We start from the raw sequence: 16893 nt of genomic DNA on the forward strand, positions 1-16893 counted from the left end.
CCTTCCTTCCTTCCTTCCTTCCTTCCTTCCTTCCTTCCTTCCTTCCTTCTTTCCTTCCTTCCTTCCTTTCTTCCTTTTCTTCATTCCCCTTCATTCAGCCAAACTTTTTGCTTGGTGTTCTGAGTATAAAGAGAAGATAATCTCTGCCCTCAATGAGCAAACCTATAGGGAAATCAGACAGGGACACAAGTCAAGTGTTTAGTGTTCACAGGATATATCTGAGGTCCTAAGGAAGGAGAGGTCAATTTTTGGAAGTGGTATACGAAACACTCCTCAGAGATGGAATGTTTAAAGATGAGAGGAGAGGGAAACCATTCCTGGAAGAGGGTCAATGTGAGCACAGACATAGAGCATAAAGTAGCAATTTAATGATTTTTAGTGTATTCACAGAATTTTACAACCATCACCAGTATCTAATTCCAGAACATTGTATCAACCTAAACTGAAACCCACTAGCAGTCACTCTCCAGTTTTTTTCCCTCATCTTCCCTAAGCCCCTGGCAACCACTAATCTATTCTCTGTCTCTGAATTTATGTATTTCTGAACATTTCATATAATTGGAATCATATAATATGTGGTCTTTTGCGACTGACTTCTCTCCCTTAGCATAATGTTTTCAAGGTCCATACTGGTAGCAGCATACACCAGTACTTCATTTCTCTTTATGGCTATTATTCCATTTTATGACTATACTACAATTTATTCATTAGTTGATGAACATTTGGGTTGTTATCACTTTTTGGCTCTTATGAATAATGTTGCTATGAACATTTGCATACAAGTTTTAGATTCTCACTAGCAATGTATGAAGGTTTGAATTTCTTCATATCCTCCCTCACCAACACTTGTCCATCTTTTTGATTATAACTAGTTTAGTGAATGTGAAGTGGGGTCTCATGATTCTGACTTACATTTACCTAATCAGTAATGGTGAACATCTTTTCTGTATGCTTATTGGCCATTTGTGTATCTTCTTTGGAAAAATGTCTAATGCAAGTCCTTTGTCCACTTTTAATGGATTATTTCATTCCTTTTTATAGTAAGAATTATTTATAAATTCTGAAGATACTTTGCACATATTTTCTTCCACTCTATAGATTGTCTTTTCATTTTCTTGAAATTGACCTTTGAAGCACAAAAGTTTTTCAAGTTTATGAATTCCAATTTATTTAATTTTTCTTTTCTTACTTGTACTTTAGGTGTCATATCTAGGAAACTTTTCCTAACCAAAGGTCAAAAAGATTTATTCCTATGTTTTCTTTAAGAGTTTTATAGTTTTAACTCTTACATTTAGATCATTGATACATTTTGAATTAATTTTTGTGTATAGTATGAGGTAGGGATCTAACTTCATATTCAGTTGTCCTAGCACCATTTGGTGAAAGACTGTTCCCTATTGAATTGTCTTGGTATCCTTGTTGAAATCAATTGACCATAAATGTAAAGATTTATTTCTGGACTCTCGATTCTGTTTTATTCATTTATATTTCCATTTTCATGCCAGAACCCCACAATCTTGATTGCTGTAGTCTTAAAGTCAGTTTTGAAATCAGGAAATGTGAGTTCTCCAACTTTGTTTTCTTTTTTTTTCAAGATTTTTTTTTTTGGCTACTCTGCATCCTTTGTATTTACTTATGAATTTTAGGATCATCCTGTTAATTTCTGCAAGATAGCCAGCTGGGGTTTTGATAAGGATTACAATAAATCTTTAGCTCAATTTGAAAGTATTTTCATCTTAACATATTAAGTCTCTGATCCATAACATGTCTTTCCATTTATTTAGATCTTTAATTTCCTTTAGCAACTTTTGATAGATTTCAGTGTGTAAGCCTTATACTTTTGTTAAATTTATTCTTTAATACTTTATTTTTAATGATCTTATAAATGGAATTTTCTTAATTTGATTTTTATATTGTTCATTGCTAGTGTATAGATACAACTGATCTTTATGCTGATTTTATATCCTGCAAACTTACTGAACTGGTATATTAGTTCTGTTAGTTTTTTTGTGGATTCCTTAGCTTTTCCTATATATAAGATTATGTCTTCTGTGAATAGAGATGGTTTTTCTTCTTTTCCAGTTTTTTTCTTGCCTAATTCCCGGCTTGATTCTCTAGTATAATGTACAACAGCAGTGACAAGAATAAAAATCCTTGTCTCCTTCTTGATTTTAGACAGGAAACATCCAGGTTTTTTTTGTTGTTGTTTGTGGTTTTTTTTGTTTATTTATTTATTTATTTTAACAGTAAGTATATTAGCTCTTGGTTTTTCATAGGTACCCTTTTATCAGGTTGAAGATGTTCTCTCTTTTTTTTTCTAGTTTGTACAGTGTTTTTATGAAAAGATGTTAAATTTTATCAAACACTTTTTCTACATCTATTGAGGTGATCATGTGAGGGATTTTTTCCCCTTTGTTCTGTTTACATGGTATATTACATTGGTTGATTTTCAGATGTTAAACCAACCTTGAATTTCTAGGAGAAATACAACTTTGTCATGGTATATAGTCCTTTTTATATCTTGCTAGGTTCAGTTTGCTACTATTTTGTGAGGACTTTTGTATCTATATTCATAAGGGAATATAGTTCTCTAGTTTTCTTGTAATATCTTTGGTTTTTGGTATGTGGATGATATTGGCCTCATTTCAAGCTGGAAAGTGTTCCCTCCACTTCTGTTTTTTGGAAGAGTTTGTGAAGGATTGGTGTTAATACTTTAAATGTTTGGTAGAATTCATTAATGAAGCTACGGTCCTGGACTTTCTATTTGAAAATTTTTTAAATTACTAATTCAGTATCTTTCCTTGTTATAGGTACGTATACAAATTTACCATGTTTTCTCTTTCAGTACTAAATACTTATTCCTTTAGTAATTCAAGAAATATTTATTGAGCATCTATTATATCCAGACCCTGTTGTTGACATAAAGGATACAACAGTGAATAAAACAAAAGTCCTGGCCCAATGGAGCTTTCTCGTATTCTTTTTCTCATTTCATGTTACCTATTTATACATATTTTTGTTTATATTTACATGTAATGTAGATCTAATCCTTGTTTTAAAAAATTCCGACATGCCATTGGTGGAGAAATGGAGTCCTTTGGTTTGATGTGTATATCGTCATAGTTTGAATAAACTCTTAGCTATTCTTGATCTGAGTTGTATGCATGGGAAGTAGAATATATTGTTATTACAATCATAGTTTATATTGGTGCTTACTCTTGGCATTGCTACAAGGACATATTTTTAATAAAACAAACTACCACCATCTGTATTTATTATCATCCTCAGGACCATCAGTGCCTTCTATTCTGTCTGATCATCAGCAGAAGCATGTATCAGTTTCCTAGGACCATTGTAACAAAGTACCACAAACTGGGTGACTTAAAACAAGTGAAATCTATTCTCCCACAGTCTGTAGGCTCGGAGTCTGAAATCAAAGTGTTAGCAAGGCCATGCTCCCTCTGGGACTCTGGGTAGAATCCTTCCTTATCTCTTCTTAGCATCTGGTGGTGGCCATGAATCCTTGGCATTCTTGGCTGGCAGTTGCCTTACTCCAGGTTGTGCCTCTGTCATCACATGGTGTTCTCCCTGTGTGTCTGTCTTCATAAGCCATTCTGCACTTATAAGGACACCAGCCATATTGGATTAGGGCCCATCCTAATGATGCCATCTTAACTTGATTACCTCTACAAGGACTCTGTTTCCAAATAAGATCACATTTATAGGTACCAGAGGTTGGTAATTCAACATATTTTGGGAGAGGGTACATAATTCAACCTGTATCAGTGTATTGTGCTCTCACTCTGAGAAACTGAGTGGAGGCCTCAGTAACATAACTAATTTTAGTAGCTTTTATAAAAGTTTCATGGTATGTTCTGTCTTTTAAAAAAATAATGTCCCCTCCCCATTATACAATAAGCCCGGAAGGTATCATTGATCACACACATGTATTTTATTTTCTAAATGTAAATACTGGCAAGGAAGCAGAGATTAGTTCTGATTAGTTCTATAACCAGGGCTTGTAAGAGTAATGTTCAAAAGTAATATCTCTCAAATCACAGTTTATGTGCCCGCCCAAATAAAACAGAATCACATAAGAGTTTGTGAATGATGTTTGGAAAAGCAGTTGACTGCTCATGTACACTGTCCCCTTACCACAATCACAGGAATCTTACACATAGACCAGTTTAAGCACTGCCAGAATCCATCTCTGTATTGAAATAAAAGAACATGGTTTATGAAATTGTATTCATATGTGTTGGATTGAAAATGACAAGTGCTGTATACAGTACAACTTAACTTTGGAACAAAGTTAAAAGAACAAAATGGTATCTTCTGAGCACCTGTCTAGTGGTCTCTTTGCTCATTTCAATTGTTGTTAATAACCTTCCCAAGTATTTTTTTTAATCCACAAATGCTGTTATCTCTACTCTGTCACAATGCAATTATTTTAGTGTCTGTCACTTCTTAGTATTATTCACACCTCTAGAATACTAAGGAGTGGCACTCTTAGGGTCAAGAATAAAGAATTTGGATTTCTTCTTGAAAACAAAGCCCATCACCCTGTTCTTTTGGCACAGAATTCCTGAGACATTGTTCACATTTGTTGCTTCCACCAAGTATTGGGCTCTGTTTTTAATATTTAGCTATTTATTGGTTGTTTTCTTCTATGATTTTGAATTGAGCCATTGACTTCTTACATTCTTATGGCCACCTCACTTGTTTCTGCTTTAGTTTCAATTATGTAGCAATAATGAAAACTTTACTTGTTCTTTTTTTTTCTTTTCAAACAATTCAGGGCAATCTAGAGCAGCTATGATACCTCCCAAGCATCCACGGCAGCCTAAGGGAGCTTTGGATGATGCCATTACCTTTGCTGGGAAAACAGACCAAGAAGCACCTAATGCTTCCCAACCTATGCCACCCCCACTGCCAAAGAAAATGATTATAAGAGCCAATACAGAACCAATCTCCAAAGACCTACAAAAATCCATGGAAACTAGTCTTTATGTCATGGCTAATCCTACCTATGATATTGATCCCAACTGGGATGCCAGCAGTGCTGGCTCTTCCATTAGTTATGAACTCAAGGGACTGGACATTGAGTCTAATGACTCCTTGGAGAGACCTTTGCACAAGGAGCAACCTATCCCCTCAGCAGCAAATAGCAATTCCAGCTTAACCACTCTCAGTATTAAGGATAGATTTTGCAACAGCATGGAGTCCCTCTCCAGTCGACGTGGTCCCTCTTGCAAACAGGGCCGAGGCATCCAGAAGCCACAGAGACAAGCACTTTATCGAGGACTTGAGAATCAGGAAGAAGTGGTGGGGAAAATCCGAAGCCTTTATACAGATGCCTTGAAGAAACTAGCTGTTAAATGTGAAGACCTCTTCATGGCTGGGCAGAAAGACCAGCTCCGTTTTGGGGTGGACAGCTGGTCAGACTTCAGGCTAACCAATGACAAGCCATGTTGCGAGGCAGGTGATGCAGTTTACTACACAGCGTCATATGCAAAAGATCCACTTAATAACTATGCAGTCAAGGTAAGAAAATGTTATAAATTTGATTTTAATCTTATCCAGCACACTGTTATTGGAACGAGTCTGTTCTTCTTTCCTCCATTCTGCAAAAAGTTGTTAAGCATCTACCTTACACCAGATATTGTAATAAGCAGGGAGCTTACTTATTATCTAAACAGACATGTAAAGAGACAGACTTACAATGCAGTATACTAAAATAATGGTAAACAGCATTCTATAGGAGCTTGGAAGGACCTTAACCCAGACTCTAAAGGTCAAAGAAGTCTTCTTGAAATAGGTAATCCTTGAGCTGTGATTGTTTGCATTGGCTACCTGTACAGATAAGGTCTGTTATGTGCCTTGCACTCCAAGTTTTTCTGTCTTTGTTCTCTAGCACAGCAGACCCCAAACTTTTTGGTACCAAGGACTGGTTTTCCTATGAGATTCTAATGCCTGATGGCCTGACGGCAAGCTGAAGCGATGATGCTAGCTCTGGGGAGCAGCTGCAAATACAAATGAAGTTTAGCTCAATCACCTGTCGCTTACCTCTTGCTATGAGGCCCAGTTCCTAACTGGGACCAATATCCATCAGTGGCCCAGGGGTTGGAGACACTGCTCTAGCAAATAAGAGACCCTTGTCTACCCCTGCTCTATAATTGTTCTGCTTCCTAGAGAAACATTTTTATAGAGGAAGATAACCAATATTTGTTGACGTGCCAAGAACTGTGTTAGTGTTATATAATTTTATCTTCACAGCAACTTTATAAGGCTAAGATCTTTTTTTCTATTTGACAGATGAGGAAATAAAACTTGGAGAGGTGAACTAACTTGCTTAGAGTCACACAGCTAGAAATTAGTAGATTTGTGATTTAAATACAAATCTCTCTGACTCCATAGACTACACTTTCTCCATTATGTCACATATTAATTTCTTAACGTATATGGCCCATTCCAGACAACCTGTTTTTTCAGAGGGCAAAAAATCAATGTCAAGAATTCTTGTCCAATTACGTTCAATGTAACAGTAAGTGATAAGCTTCTTCAATGTACTAAATAAAGCCTGGACTTTGAAGTCTAAAAGATCTGGGTTCAAATTCTGGCTCTGCCACTTAGTAGCTTTGTCACAAGTTGCTACTCTGAATCTCAACTTCCTCAACTTTAAAAAAGGATAATGATTACCCATCCTATGGGGCTGTTTGGCTAATAGAAAACATAATGTCTCTGATAAGTATTTCTTTCACTATTCCTTAAGTTCTGCCCGATACATTAAGAGAGTAATAATATTTAAGCCTCAGTTTCCTCCTCTTAAGTGTTTACAGTAATAATCCAGGTTGGGATCAAGTGAGATAAAGAGTTTTTAAAAACACAAAGATCTATGTAAACGTAAGGTAATGTTCTCCAATCCCATAGTTCCTTTTCACTGATTCTATTCATGGTTTAAAACCAATTAACATATCTAAAAGACTTCTATTTGTTAATTTGCCTTACAAAGACCAGATGGTGTCTTAGTAAATTAATGAATAAGATAAACTAAAGCCCTTACCCATATATCACAACAGTATATATTTGGACCAGACCTTAAACTAGCTGCTCTCTGCAGTTGCAGCACCTACATCGTTTACCTGTAGTGACACTGGCAGAGTTGCCCTGTGTCCCAACCCATATATTACTGTTGAGTCTAAAATAGCATTTTGAGATTCTGTGTTGTGCTCAAGGGCTGTTATATCAATTAGGGTTAATGGGGCCTTTTCTACCTTGGATTACCTTATTATTGCTATAATACAGGAGTGTCAGTGCAGGATGAGGACATATTTCAGAAAGGGATATTGAAATATATGTTATTTCAAAACAACTGAGAAGTAGGATTTGACTAACTTTATGTATTGTTGCCATGCAATTTTGTCTCTTTCCTAAGAAAATCAGTGGTCTGGCTTACAGACAGCATAGCTTGTAGATAGCTGTGTAGGGGATTGTGGGTTGGGGTGGGGGACAGAGTATATCACATTAGGGGTTAGGGGTTGGGGCTTCAACATAAGACTTTTGGGAGGACACAATTCAGTCTATAACTTTATTTTTCATTCAGTGTGAATAGCATTTTTCTTTTTATTGATATTAAACTAAAAGTCAACACAGATTAAATAAAGGAGATTCAGAGTCAGCTGTCATGAGTCCAAGTCCTGAATCTATTGCTATATATTCCCAAGTATATCATTTAACTAAACATGTCTTGGTTTTCACATGAATGTATACTTACTGCCCTACCTACCTTATAAGATTGTTATAATGCACATATGTTTATGTAGTGAAACTGCTTTTATAAATTATAAAGTATATATAAAATATAATGAAATAATACATTATTGTTTTTAACAGTAATGGAAAATTACTGCTCAACATTTTTTTTAGATTATTCACTATTATTCTTCTTTAATATTAGGCACTAGCCTGAGCATATTTAGATAGGTTCTGTACTTAGATATTTTCTTTCTCATTACTTCAAAGATGTAAACATCTTTCCTTAAAATTATGAGAGAAAGCTACTAAATGCCAATATCCTCATGGTTTTTAGCACTGCGAAAAATTGGAAACAAACTAAGTGCCTGTTATTAAAGAAACAATTTAATAAATTATGCTACATCAGCCCAATGGAATGTTGCAGCTATTAAAAATGGTAATTATGAAGACTGTACAAATCATGAAAAACATGTTTTGTAAAATGTCACATGAAAATAGAATACCAAATAATATGATTATAACTTTTAAAAAATTGACCAACAAAATTGTACTATGTGGATAATTCCTATGTAAGAATAGTGATAGTTACAGGTAATTTTTATTTTGTTTTAAAAAGTAATATCATAATGTCTTTTCAGTGCAAAAACTAAGGAATTAGAAATTTTGGATCATTTGAGATTTAGCTTCTCAAAAGCAGGTATCCTTAGTAATTCATCTCTTTAGTCTCATACTCTAGCACAAATTATAAATAGGTTCTATTTCATGCTAACCAGATTTGTACACACTCATCCTGTCTGAACTGCTCTTCTGGGAAGAGCAGTTGACCTCTTTCAGAGTCACTTCAGGGGTCCTCATGAAAAATGTAGTTTCCTTGGCCCCATCCATACCTACAGAATCAGAATCTCTGGAAGTGAGGCCTCAGAAACTCCAATTATTAGCAAGCACCCCCAGGTGATTTCTATACACAAACTTTGAGGACTGTTGATATGGTGGTTAAGAATTTGGGCTTTTAAGTCAGAAAGACCTGGGTTTAAATTTGTGCTTTAGCAACTTATTAATAAGCTGTGTTACCCTGGCCCAGTTACTTGTTGTTTCTAAGCTGGGTGTCTTTATATATAAAATGGAGAAAAAAACCTCATTCTTCTTAAAGCCATTGTGAAATATCACAGGAGTCAATATGTACATGGTGATATATATAATGCTCAGAGCATCATTTGAAAGCATTCAGTAAGTGCTAGCTATTGATTCCTTCACTCTCTTCTCATGTACCTAGAAAACTCCTTCCCGTGTTTTTTTAATCCAGCTCTGTGAATTTTCTTCTCTGACCTTCTGAGAACATGTTGATGGCTCCTCTCTGTTTATGTATTTTATACCCCATGAATTTCTCTATCACTCCACCTAAGTTATGCTACAGTTGTACATTTGTACAATACTGCCATTATGCAATTAAGGTAACATGCTTCCCCTCCCCACTATTAGATTTGAGCTTCCCCATGACAAGAACCATCACTAATTAATCCTTATATCCTTATTATATTATTAATCTGATATCCTTAGCATTAGATAGCAGTATATGCTGTCTAATGTAATACCATGTACATGGTGGGCATTCGATAAGTATTTTTTTTACCTTTTAGGAAACATTTACTGTACAAAATGTGATATCTGTGTAGGTTTACAGAACTACATATAAATAGGACACAGGCCTTGCTCTCAAGGAGCTTATATTGTAGTGGGAAAGACAAAGGCATAAGTAATTCTTAAACAAGACATTATGATGAAGGTTCAGAGTCGCATACAGAGATGTAAAGATGAATGAAGATGAATGAATGAAAGAAGTCATTAACATTTATCTCAGGGCCACAAAAAGGGCCTCTCGTGTCCACTTCACACTGTGCTAAATACAGTGTGTGGAGAGAATCATGAAAAATTTGGCTATGGAGAGTTTTGGGACCAAATTTAGAAGCTTTGATTGATGAGCTTAAGAGGTTAGATTTTGTTTTATGTGGGAGGCCACTAAGGATTTTCACATAGAGGCATAGCATAAAGTTAATGATTTTGAAAGAAAACTATGGTGGAAAAGTCCAGAAGAACTGGAAGAAGGGAAGTCAGACATTATGCCATTGCAAGAGTCTAGGTAAATAATATTGAGTCCCTAAAATGGGACAGTGGAAAAGAAGGGGCAGATAGTGAAAGAGCTAAGGCAGATGATAAACTATGTCTGGTGAGTGGCCAGATGTAGAATGAGGGCAGTAATGCTAAAATTTCAAGAAGGAACAATCCAGGAGGATGGCGATACCATTAACTAAAATATGGATCAGAAAAGCTAGAAAGATAAGCTCTTTGTGAAGTATGCCCCCGGGACAGTTAAGTCAAGAGAAACACGGTAGCCAGATTTTTAAAATGTAGTTTTGGTATTCAGAAGAGAGGTCAGGACTAGAAATATGGTACCCACACACCTCATAGACTTGATTTAGTTCAAACTGTGGGAATATATATATGAGATGGTAGTGCTAGAGCCTACAAATTGGGAAAAGGCCCACACACCTAAGGGACCCAAATTAAGAGAATTTAGAAAAGAAGTATCAAAAACCGAAGACCTATAGATCAGAGAGTCCAAGGTTGCAGAAAGCTTGAGCAGAATGAGTAAAGGAAGGAGTTCAGTCTCTGGTAAACCTTAAGAAAATACAGTCTCAGGAATAATGGGAGTGGATACCAAATACAGCGAGATAGAGGGAGCATGAAGCGGGGAAGCTATGGAGACAATGAGCACAGCCTACTTTTTAAATGTTTTGGTGAAGGAAAGGCCAAATTGATGCCCAGGCAATATTTAGCCTCAACTCCTACTCCTGTCTTATTCATGTCTCCTTTTTATCCCCTCATCACCTTTTGGTGAGCCACCACCCAGCAGACCGGACCATGTGTCTCTGTGGGCTGCGTATTGGTTGGCCTCCAGCCCTTAACTTCCCCACTCTAAATAAAATCTACCCTGTTTTTTCCCCTTTCAAAAGATCTGTGTAGCCACTGGCCATACACATAACTCTCAAAGAGACTCAAGTTAACTTTAGAGTGGACCTTCATCATTCTACACAGGAGGAAACTGAGGCCAGAGAGGAACAATTAGTTTTGCATAGGGTCACCAGCTTCCTGGAAGGCTGCTTCCTGACTTCTACATGGAACCTGCCCTACTGTCAATAGACTGACCCTGCTGTGCTTCAATGTTGTCCCTGTATGGACAAATGACATCCTTTTGCCTAGAAGCAGGGTGAACAGTTGGTAAAATCATGGCTCAGTCTTATTGGGACATTATTTTTTCACTGCTCTCATGAGATCATTTTATAACAAATGCTGTTATGTGGACACCACATAAGAAATTTGGATGAGATTACTTTGAGGAGATAATGAAAATCTCACATAAGCAAAAAGTATAAATTTCTGACGTATTTTTCCAACAGTCCAAATTTAAGATAGTAAAGGCATCTTCTCTTTTAGACGTAACCCAGGTCTTTGTTTTCGAGGCTAGAGCACATGAAGTTCAATGAAGGTATACACTTCTCTACAACAGCAGTGGGGCCACTTCTCTTTCCCCTATGCCAGGAATCCTGTTGAAAGCTGTAATAGAGGTGAACTATGGAGACCAGCATCTTTTATTGCATTTTGACTTCCAGAGTCTCCGCTTATCTTATTTGGATGGACTTTGAGAAAGTAAGAAACTAAATGAAAAAGCATTAACAGAAATTTGTTTGGTAGGAATTTACAGCTAGTGCAGACTGTGGACACAGGCAATTAATTACTGACTTAGTGACAAGGAAAAAATTATAGAGGAGAAACCACTTCTACTTTCATAACTCAATGCAAATATGCCCAACATTGAAACTTCACAGAAAATAATTGATCAGCAGCCAACTATACATACTCATAGCCATCCTGGGTGAATGTCCACTTCATTTCAGGGCCGAATGCTTACAGAAGTACCTAAGAGTCTCAACTGAGGATTGGTTTAGAAAGGAGAGGTTTAGGGTACTCATGAAAACCTAGAATCAAAATGAATTGTCTAGTAGAAAAACGGAGCCATAACTTTTAATGAGGTAAGAATAATAAATTTGGATTCTAATTAATTTAATTCCTAATCTGGACTATGAGTGGTTATTGAACTGCTCTGTGCCTCATTTTCTCTAGTGTGAACATCCTGGATGTCATTCTGTCAGCCCGAATTACTGGCTCAGGAACACAAGTGATTTTCTTTTGATCCACATGCTGAGTGGGAATGTGACAAGATTTGATGAGTACTAGTCACAAGTAAAATAGTAAAATCTTATACAACTGCCTTTTGGAATTTCTCTTTTAGATTCCAAAATAGATTTCTTGGGAATGTGAACATTTTGCAGCAAGTTAATCTGTAAATTACCTGGCCTACCTGACAGGTCTCATAGCAGATTCCTATAACAATGGAGTTCTGAATGCTTGGGGTCCAGACAGTATTTATACATTAAATACTTAATCCATTTTTAATATATCCGTGACAGCATTAAGTGTGTCTGGGTCTTAGCTCTGTTGCAGCAAGTAAAACAACACTCTTCCTAGGCAGATCAAGGAATTGAGGTGAATCAGTGATTGACCTGTATTCTTAGAGTGAGATTGTACCACATACTGGATATCAATTTAGAATTTGCGGGTTTTCATTCTATACTCTCTCCCATTTGCAGCTGTGCTTTTGTGTAATGTGGCAAAGCACAGATGGTATAGTGTGTGTGATCTTCAGTGTTTCTCATTTTTGTCCTTCTACGATTTACTTCTTATAATATCCATCTCTATTAGAGTTCACAGAGGCACTTTAAAATGCAGTGTAAGATGGAAATGAGATTCTCTGCTGATAAAGTGGAAGTAGGCTGAAGGCATACTAAGCCAACTGGGCCTATAATGCAAAAATAAAAGCTAGTGTGAAATAGTTTTGAAGAGTTCTGTATTTTGTAATTATTGCTTTCTTTGGGGAAAAGGAAAGAAAATTGAATAGAATAATGAAGGGCAATGTTTTTTTGTGTAGTTTTGTGCAGCAAAATCACTGAGCCTCCAGGGCAGCCTAGACTCAGTAGACAGACCTCATTATGCAGATTTTACTCATTTGTATAGTTAGGTCATAAGTGTTTATTACTCAGATTTACCCCCTCCCCCATCACCTTAACAACTTCTATCTGTTTCATAAAAGCTGTTCGTTTATTACTCAGCTGGTCTGAGTAAATAAGCCCTGTGGCTACACCAGATCACATGGAGCCTTTCTCAGTATTTTGTACAGACATATTTAGATGTACTATGTGCCTGGCTCTGTGCTAGACTGTAAAGATACAAATATCTGCTCTTAAGACAGACAAAAAAATGATATCTGTAATAATAGAGATGTGTACAAGATATAGAAGAAACACAGAAAATAAGTTTAGGGTATTTAGTACTTTCTCTCTTTGACACATGAGAAGGGCTTTGAAAGAATAAGTAGGAATCACTCAAGGAGATGAGTGATGAGAAGGGGCCTCAAACAGAGAAAACACCAGGGGAGAAGGAGCTGGCTGTAGGTCATTTTCAATAAAGCAAAAGTAGAAGAGAGGTGAGAAATAAGTCTGGAAAGGATGGCCAGGCCAGGACTTTATCCTGCGGGGAGCAACTAGGAAATTTAAATAGGCAAGCAATTTTTTTGAAAGGTGGCTCTGGTAGCTATGTGGAAGGTTATTTAAGGGGAATCACAAGAGAGGCAGGGAAACCAGCTGGAAATATTTTGTAGTGGTCCAGGCAAGTGATAATAGTAGCAATAGAGATGGAGGAAAGAGGATAATTTGAAAGTTATTTGGGAAGAAAATCAATAGAGGTTGGTAAGTACTTGGATATAGGAAGTGAAGATAGAGGAGAAATCCAGAGGTAACATCTGTCCTAACATCTGGGTGAGAAGTCAGCATAATTCACCAACAGAGGGAGTGCTGGAAGAACGGGGTTTGGTGGGAAGAAGAATTCAGGTTCGATTATGTTGAGCTTAAGGCATCTGTGATATGGGACATACATGGGGATAAATCAAATAGGCCATTGTATAGATGAGTTTAAATCCCAGACACAAGTCAGGGTTACAAATGTAGATGTGGAAGTCAGCAACATATCAAGCAAGCTATGATTTTGCTGAAGGGAATCAATGAGAAAAGAGAACAGAGAGCAGACCCGCCCCCAAACACCAGCATTTAAAGGAGACTTTGGGAGGAAAGGTCAAGTAAAGAAGAATGGATAATACCATTCCATTCATGACTGATTTATTCCATAGCCATGCCATTTTGTTTTGCTAAATGCCCACCTTTCCCTCATACCTCCCTACTTTGTTGCCTTAAACTGAATATCTGTTCTGCTCCCTAGTATTGAAAGAGTAGTAAGATGTACATACTCGTTGGTCATTGTGGGCACTCTGAAAGGGTCAGTAGTTTTGACATATAATGCCATCTTCCCCTTCCCAGCTGCTTTTAATGGGGGCTTTATAGTCAAAGTCCCCCAAAATCTGCTTTTTAAGTTAGCTGTCTCTGTTGAGATTATTATTACAAACATAAATGCTTTCTAATGGCAAATTTGCCTCAAAGATATGTAGACCAGTTGTCACAAACGACACAGAAAATGAGCCCCCTGTACTGAAATGAATGTTTGAAATTAAACTTTTTGAGTTGTCTATGAGGAATCATTGTAACACTCTGTTTCTCCTCTAGGATCAGGCCTGTGTAAGTTATGTGTGCTTTGACCTGCATCTAAGAAGGTCTCAGGGAAAGGCAATTTGGCTCTGATTCTGGAAGCATGTTCTTATTCCCATTCTCCAACAGATGATTTATCGGTGGTTAAGAGATACTCACCCCCACTGTATTTGGGGCTCTGTCTGGATTGCTTCAGGATGCCATGTCCTACAAATTGGAAGTGCTGAGGAACTATCAGATACTTGTTTGAATGTTCAGTTGATAAGAATCAACATTTTTCTTTCCCCTTCTCTGCCCTCACTCACCTTAATTAACTCAGGCAAGCACTCAGTTTTCCCTCAAGCCTCTATTTTTGTGACAGTGCATTGCCCACGTTGGTGAGTATGTAACTACCAGTTGGCTGGCTGTCCTTTTTGATGTTCTTCTGGTGTCCTCTGGAGAAATAGCTCAGGAAGGCATGCCCTGTGAGTAGGCAAGTGGGCAAGGGTCTCTGTGCCCAGAGTGGGCATCGCTTTCCACTTGTGCTCTTCACATGAAGTGTTCCATTTGCATAAATTTGACATTGCCACCTTCTTAGAACCAAAAACTTGTTCAGAAAATGGACCTATGGTGTATTTTACGATTTGTCCTTTTGCTATACAGTCTGCATGTAAATGATACCTGGCTATCGATATTACAGCTTCCTCTAATGTTACTGTGGCTTTTTCTTCCCATTCTGAAAATGTAGGCAATACAGAATCTGATAAAATTGGCAGCATTTGAAATAGGTTTTTCCATTCACAGTCAAAACAAATATGAGGTGATTTTTCTTTCTTTAAAAGGGAGAATCTTACATGAAGATATGGGACCATTCCAGCTCTAGTTTTGTTCCTATTTCAAAATTTTAGGGAGCCTGAATCCTGTGGAAGTCATTCTTCTTGAAGAGTGGACTCTTTCATGAGACTCCTCCAGTTCAAGACAATTACCCTTTAAAAGGAAGAAATATGAATTCCTTTCAAGAAAGATAAGGAGTTACTTTGATCCCTGGGTAAAGGAAGAAGGAAAAAACTCAACCAGCAGGAAAAACCCTGTCAATTTGTTCCAGAAAGAGTGGCTTGTTTTCTGAAATGACTTTTGGAACTAGAAATTTATCATCTGAAGTCAGGTTATTTTTTTAAGAAAACCTAAAGGAGTCGAGTTATTAATATTTGAAAAATGGCTACTATGCGGCACATAGAATAATATAATACTCCCACCTAAATTAACATCTTTGCAGACTCCGTAATAAAGATTTATGAGATCCACATCATCTGAGAAATCCTATTATAGAAATCTCCATAGGTCTGTGTTTTGCTTGTAACTGTTTTCATGGTTATGTACCAGTTAAAAGCTCTAGTATTTTGTTTCCCTCTTTCACACTCTAATCTTCTCCCTATTTCCTTTGCCCTTAAAACTAGAGTGACCATTGTTCTTCAGATTTTCTACATATTATGAGATGATGAGATAAGGAAGTACCATCTACTCGGATTGGCTATCTAGGCAGACCATTTTCCTTCAGAGCATCCAGAATGGCTGAACAATTTATCATTTCTTTTTTGTAAATCACTTTGAACCTTTATCTCAAGTTGATCTGTAAAGCTAAACATAAATTTTTGTTATAGTGTCCATGTTCTTACCTATTCACAAGTCTCTGGGGAATCTTACACAAATTGTGTGTGGGGGGGGGCGTGTGTGTAGATACAATTAGAATGTCACAATTAGAATAAGAATTACAATTAAAATATCTTCTCTGCTTCTAATGCCAAACCAGAAGGTGGCAAGTTTTTTTAGTGCAACTTGACATAGTGAAAACCGAAGTTGGCGAAACAGTTCTCTCTCTCTAAACCTTAGGTAGATCTTTCTTGGATCAGAACTTACTGCAAGTCTTGACTTATTTTTCAGGGCTGACCCTGGCATGGAGGTGTTGAATTTTAGCTGCCCTCTGCCAAACATGTAGTCAGAGAGACTCACCGCTGGGGCAAGTGGCTCTCAGGACTCGAAAGAAATACTCATTTTTTTTGCCTTGCTCTCTTTGAAAAAATGAGGATTCTATAATATTGCATCACTTTTCACATTCATTGTTTTAGTCACTATCAATGTTACATGTGTACAGCTTTGAGATTTACAGGTATGCTCTGCATACTTGATCTATTTTAATCCTTACCACTACCCTATGAAGTAGGTTTCAATATTCTTTATATTGTCTCCTTAATTAGGGAGATTGAGACCCAGAGTAATTAAGTAATATGCCCAAGGTTACATAGCTAGTGGCGAGGCTAAACCCCAGGCCTCCCAAGTCTTTGGTTGAGTACACTTTCTGTAACATGACAGCTAGAGTTTAACTACACAGTCTCATTCAGCCAAACTCGGATATTTGATTGACTTTGCAAAGGCTGAGGAGTTGAGACCT

The 16893-nt window shown here is 37.0% G+C and overlaps 1 protein-coding gene across 14 annotated transcripts in view; it reads left to right on the forward strand.

The window, feature by feature from the left end:
- The window catches only part of PEAK1 (pseudopodium enriched atypical kinase 1), a 259266-nt gene that overhangs the window by 233942 nt on the left and 8431 nt on the right, over nt 1-16893 (forward strand). For all 14 annotated transcript variants that reach the window (XM_011382136.2, XM_011382141.2, XM_011382137.2 and 11 more), the window contains one exon: nt 4799-5544. In XM_011382136.2, coding sequence (XP_011380438.1) covers nt 4799-5544 — 746 coding nt within the window. The remainder of the gene's footprint in view (nt 1-4798; nt 5545-16893) is intronic.

The sequence above is a fragment of the Pteropus vampyrus genome, unplaced genomic scaffold (assembly GCF_000151845.1).
Source record: "Pteropus vampyrus isolate Shadow unplaced genomic scaffold, Pvam_2.0 Scaffold462, whole genome shotgun sequence".
Lineage (NCBI taxonomy): Eukaryota > Metazoa > Chordata > Mammalia > Chiroptera > Pteropodidae > Pteropus > Pteropus vampyrus.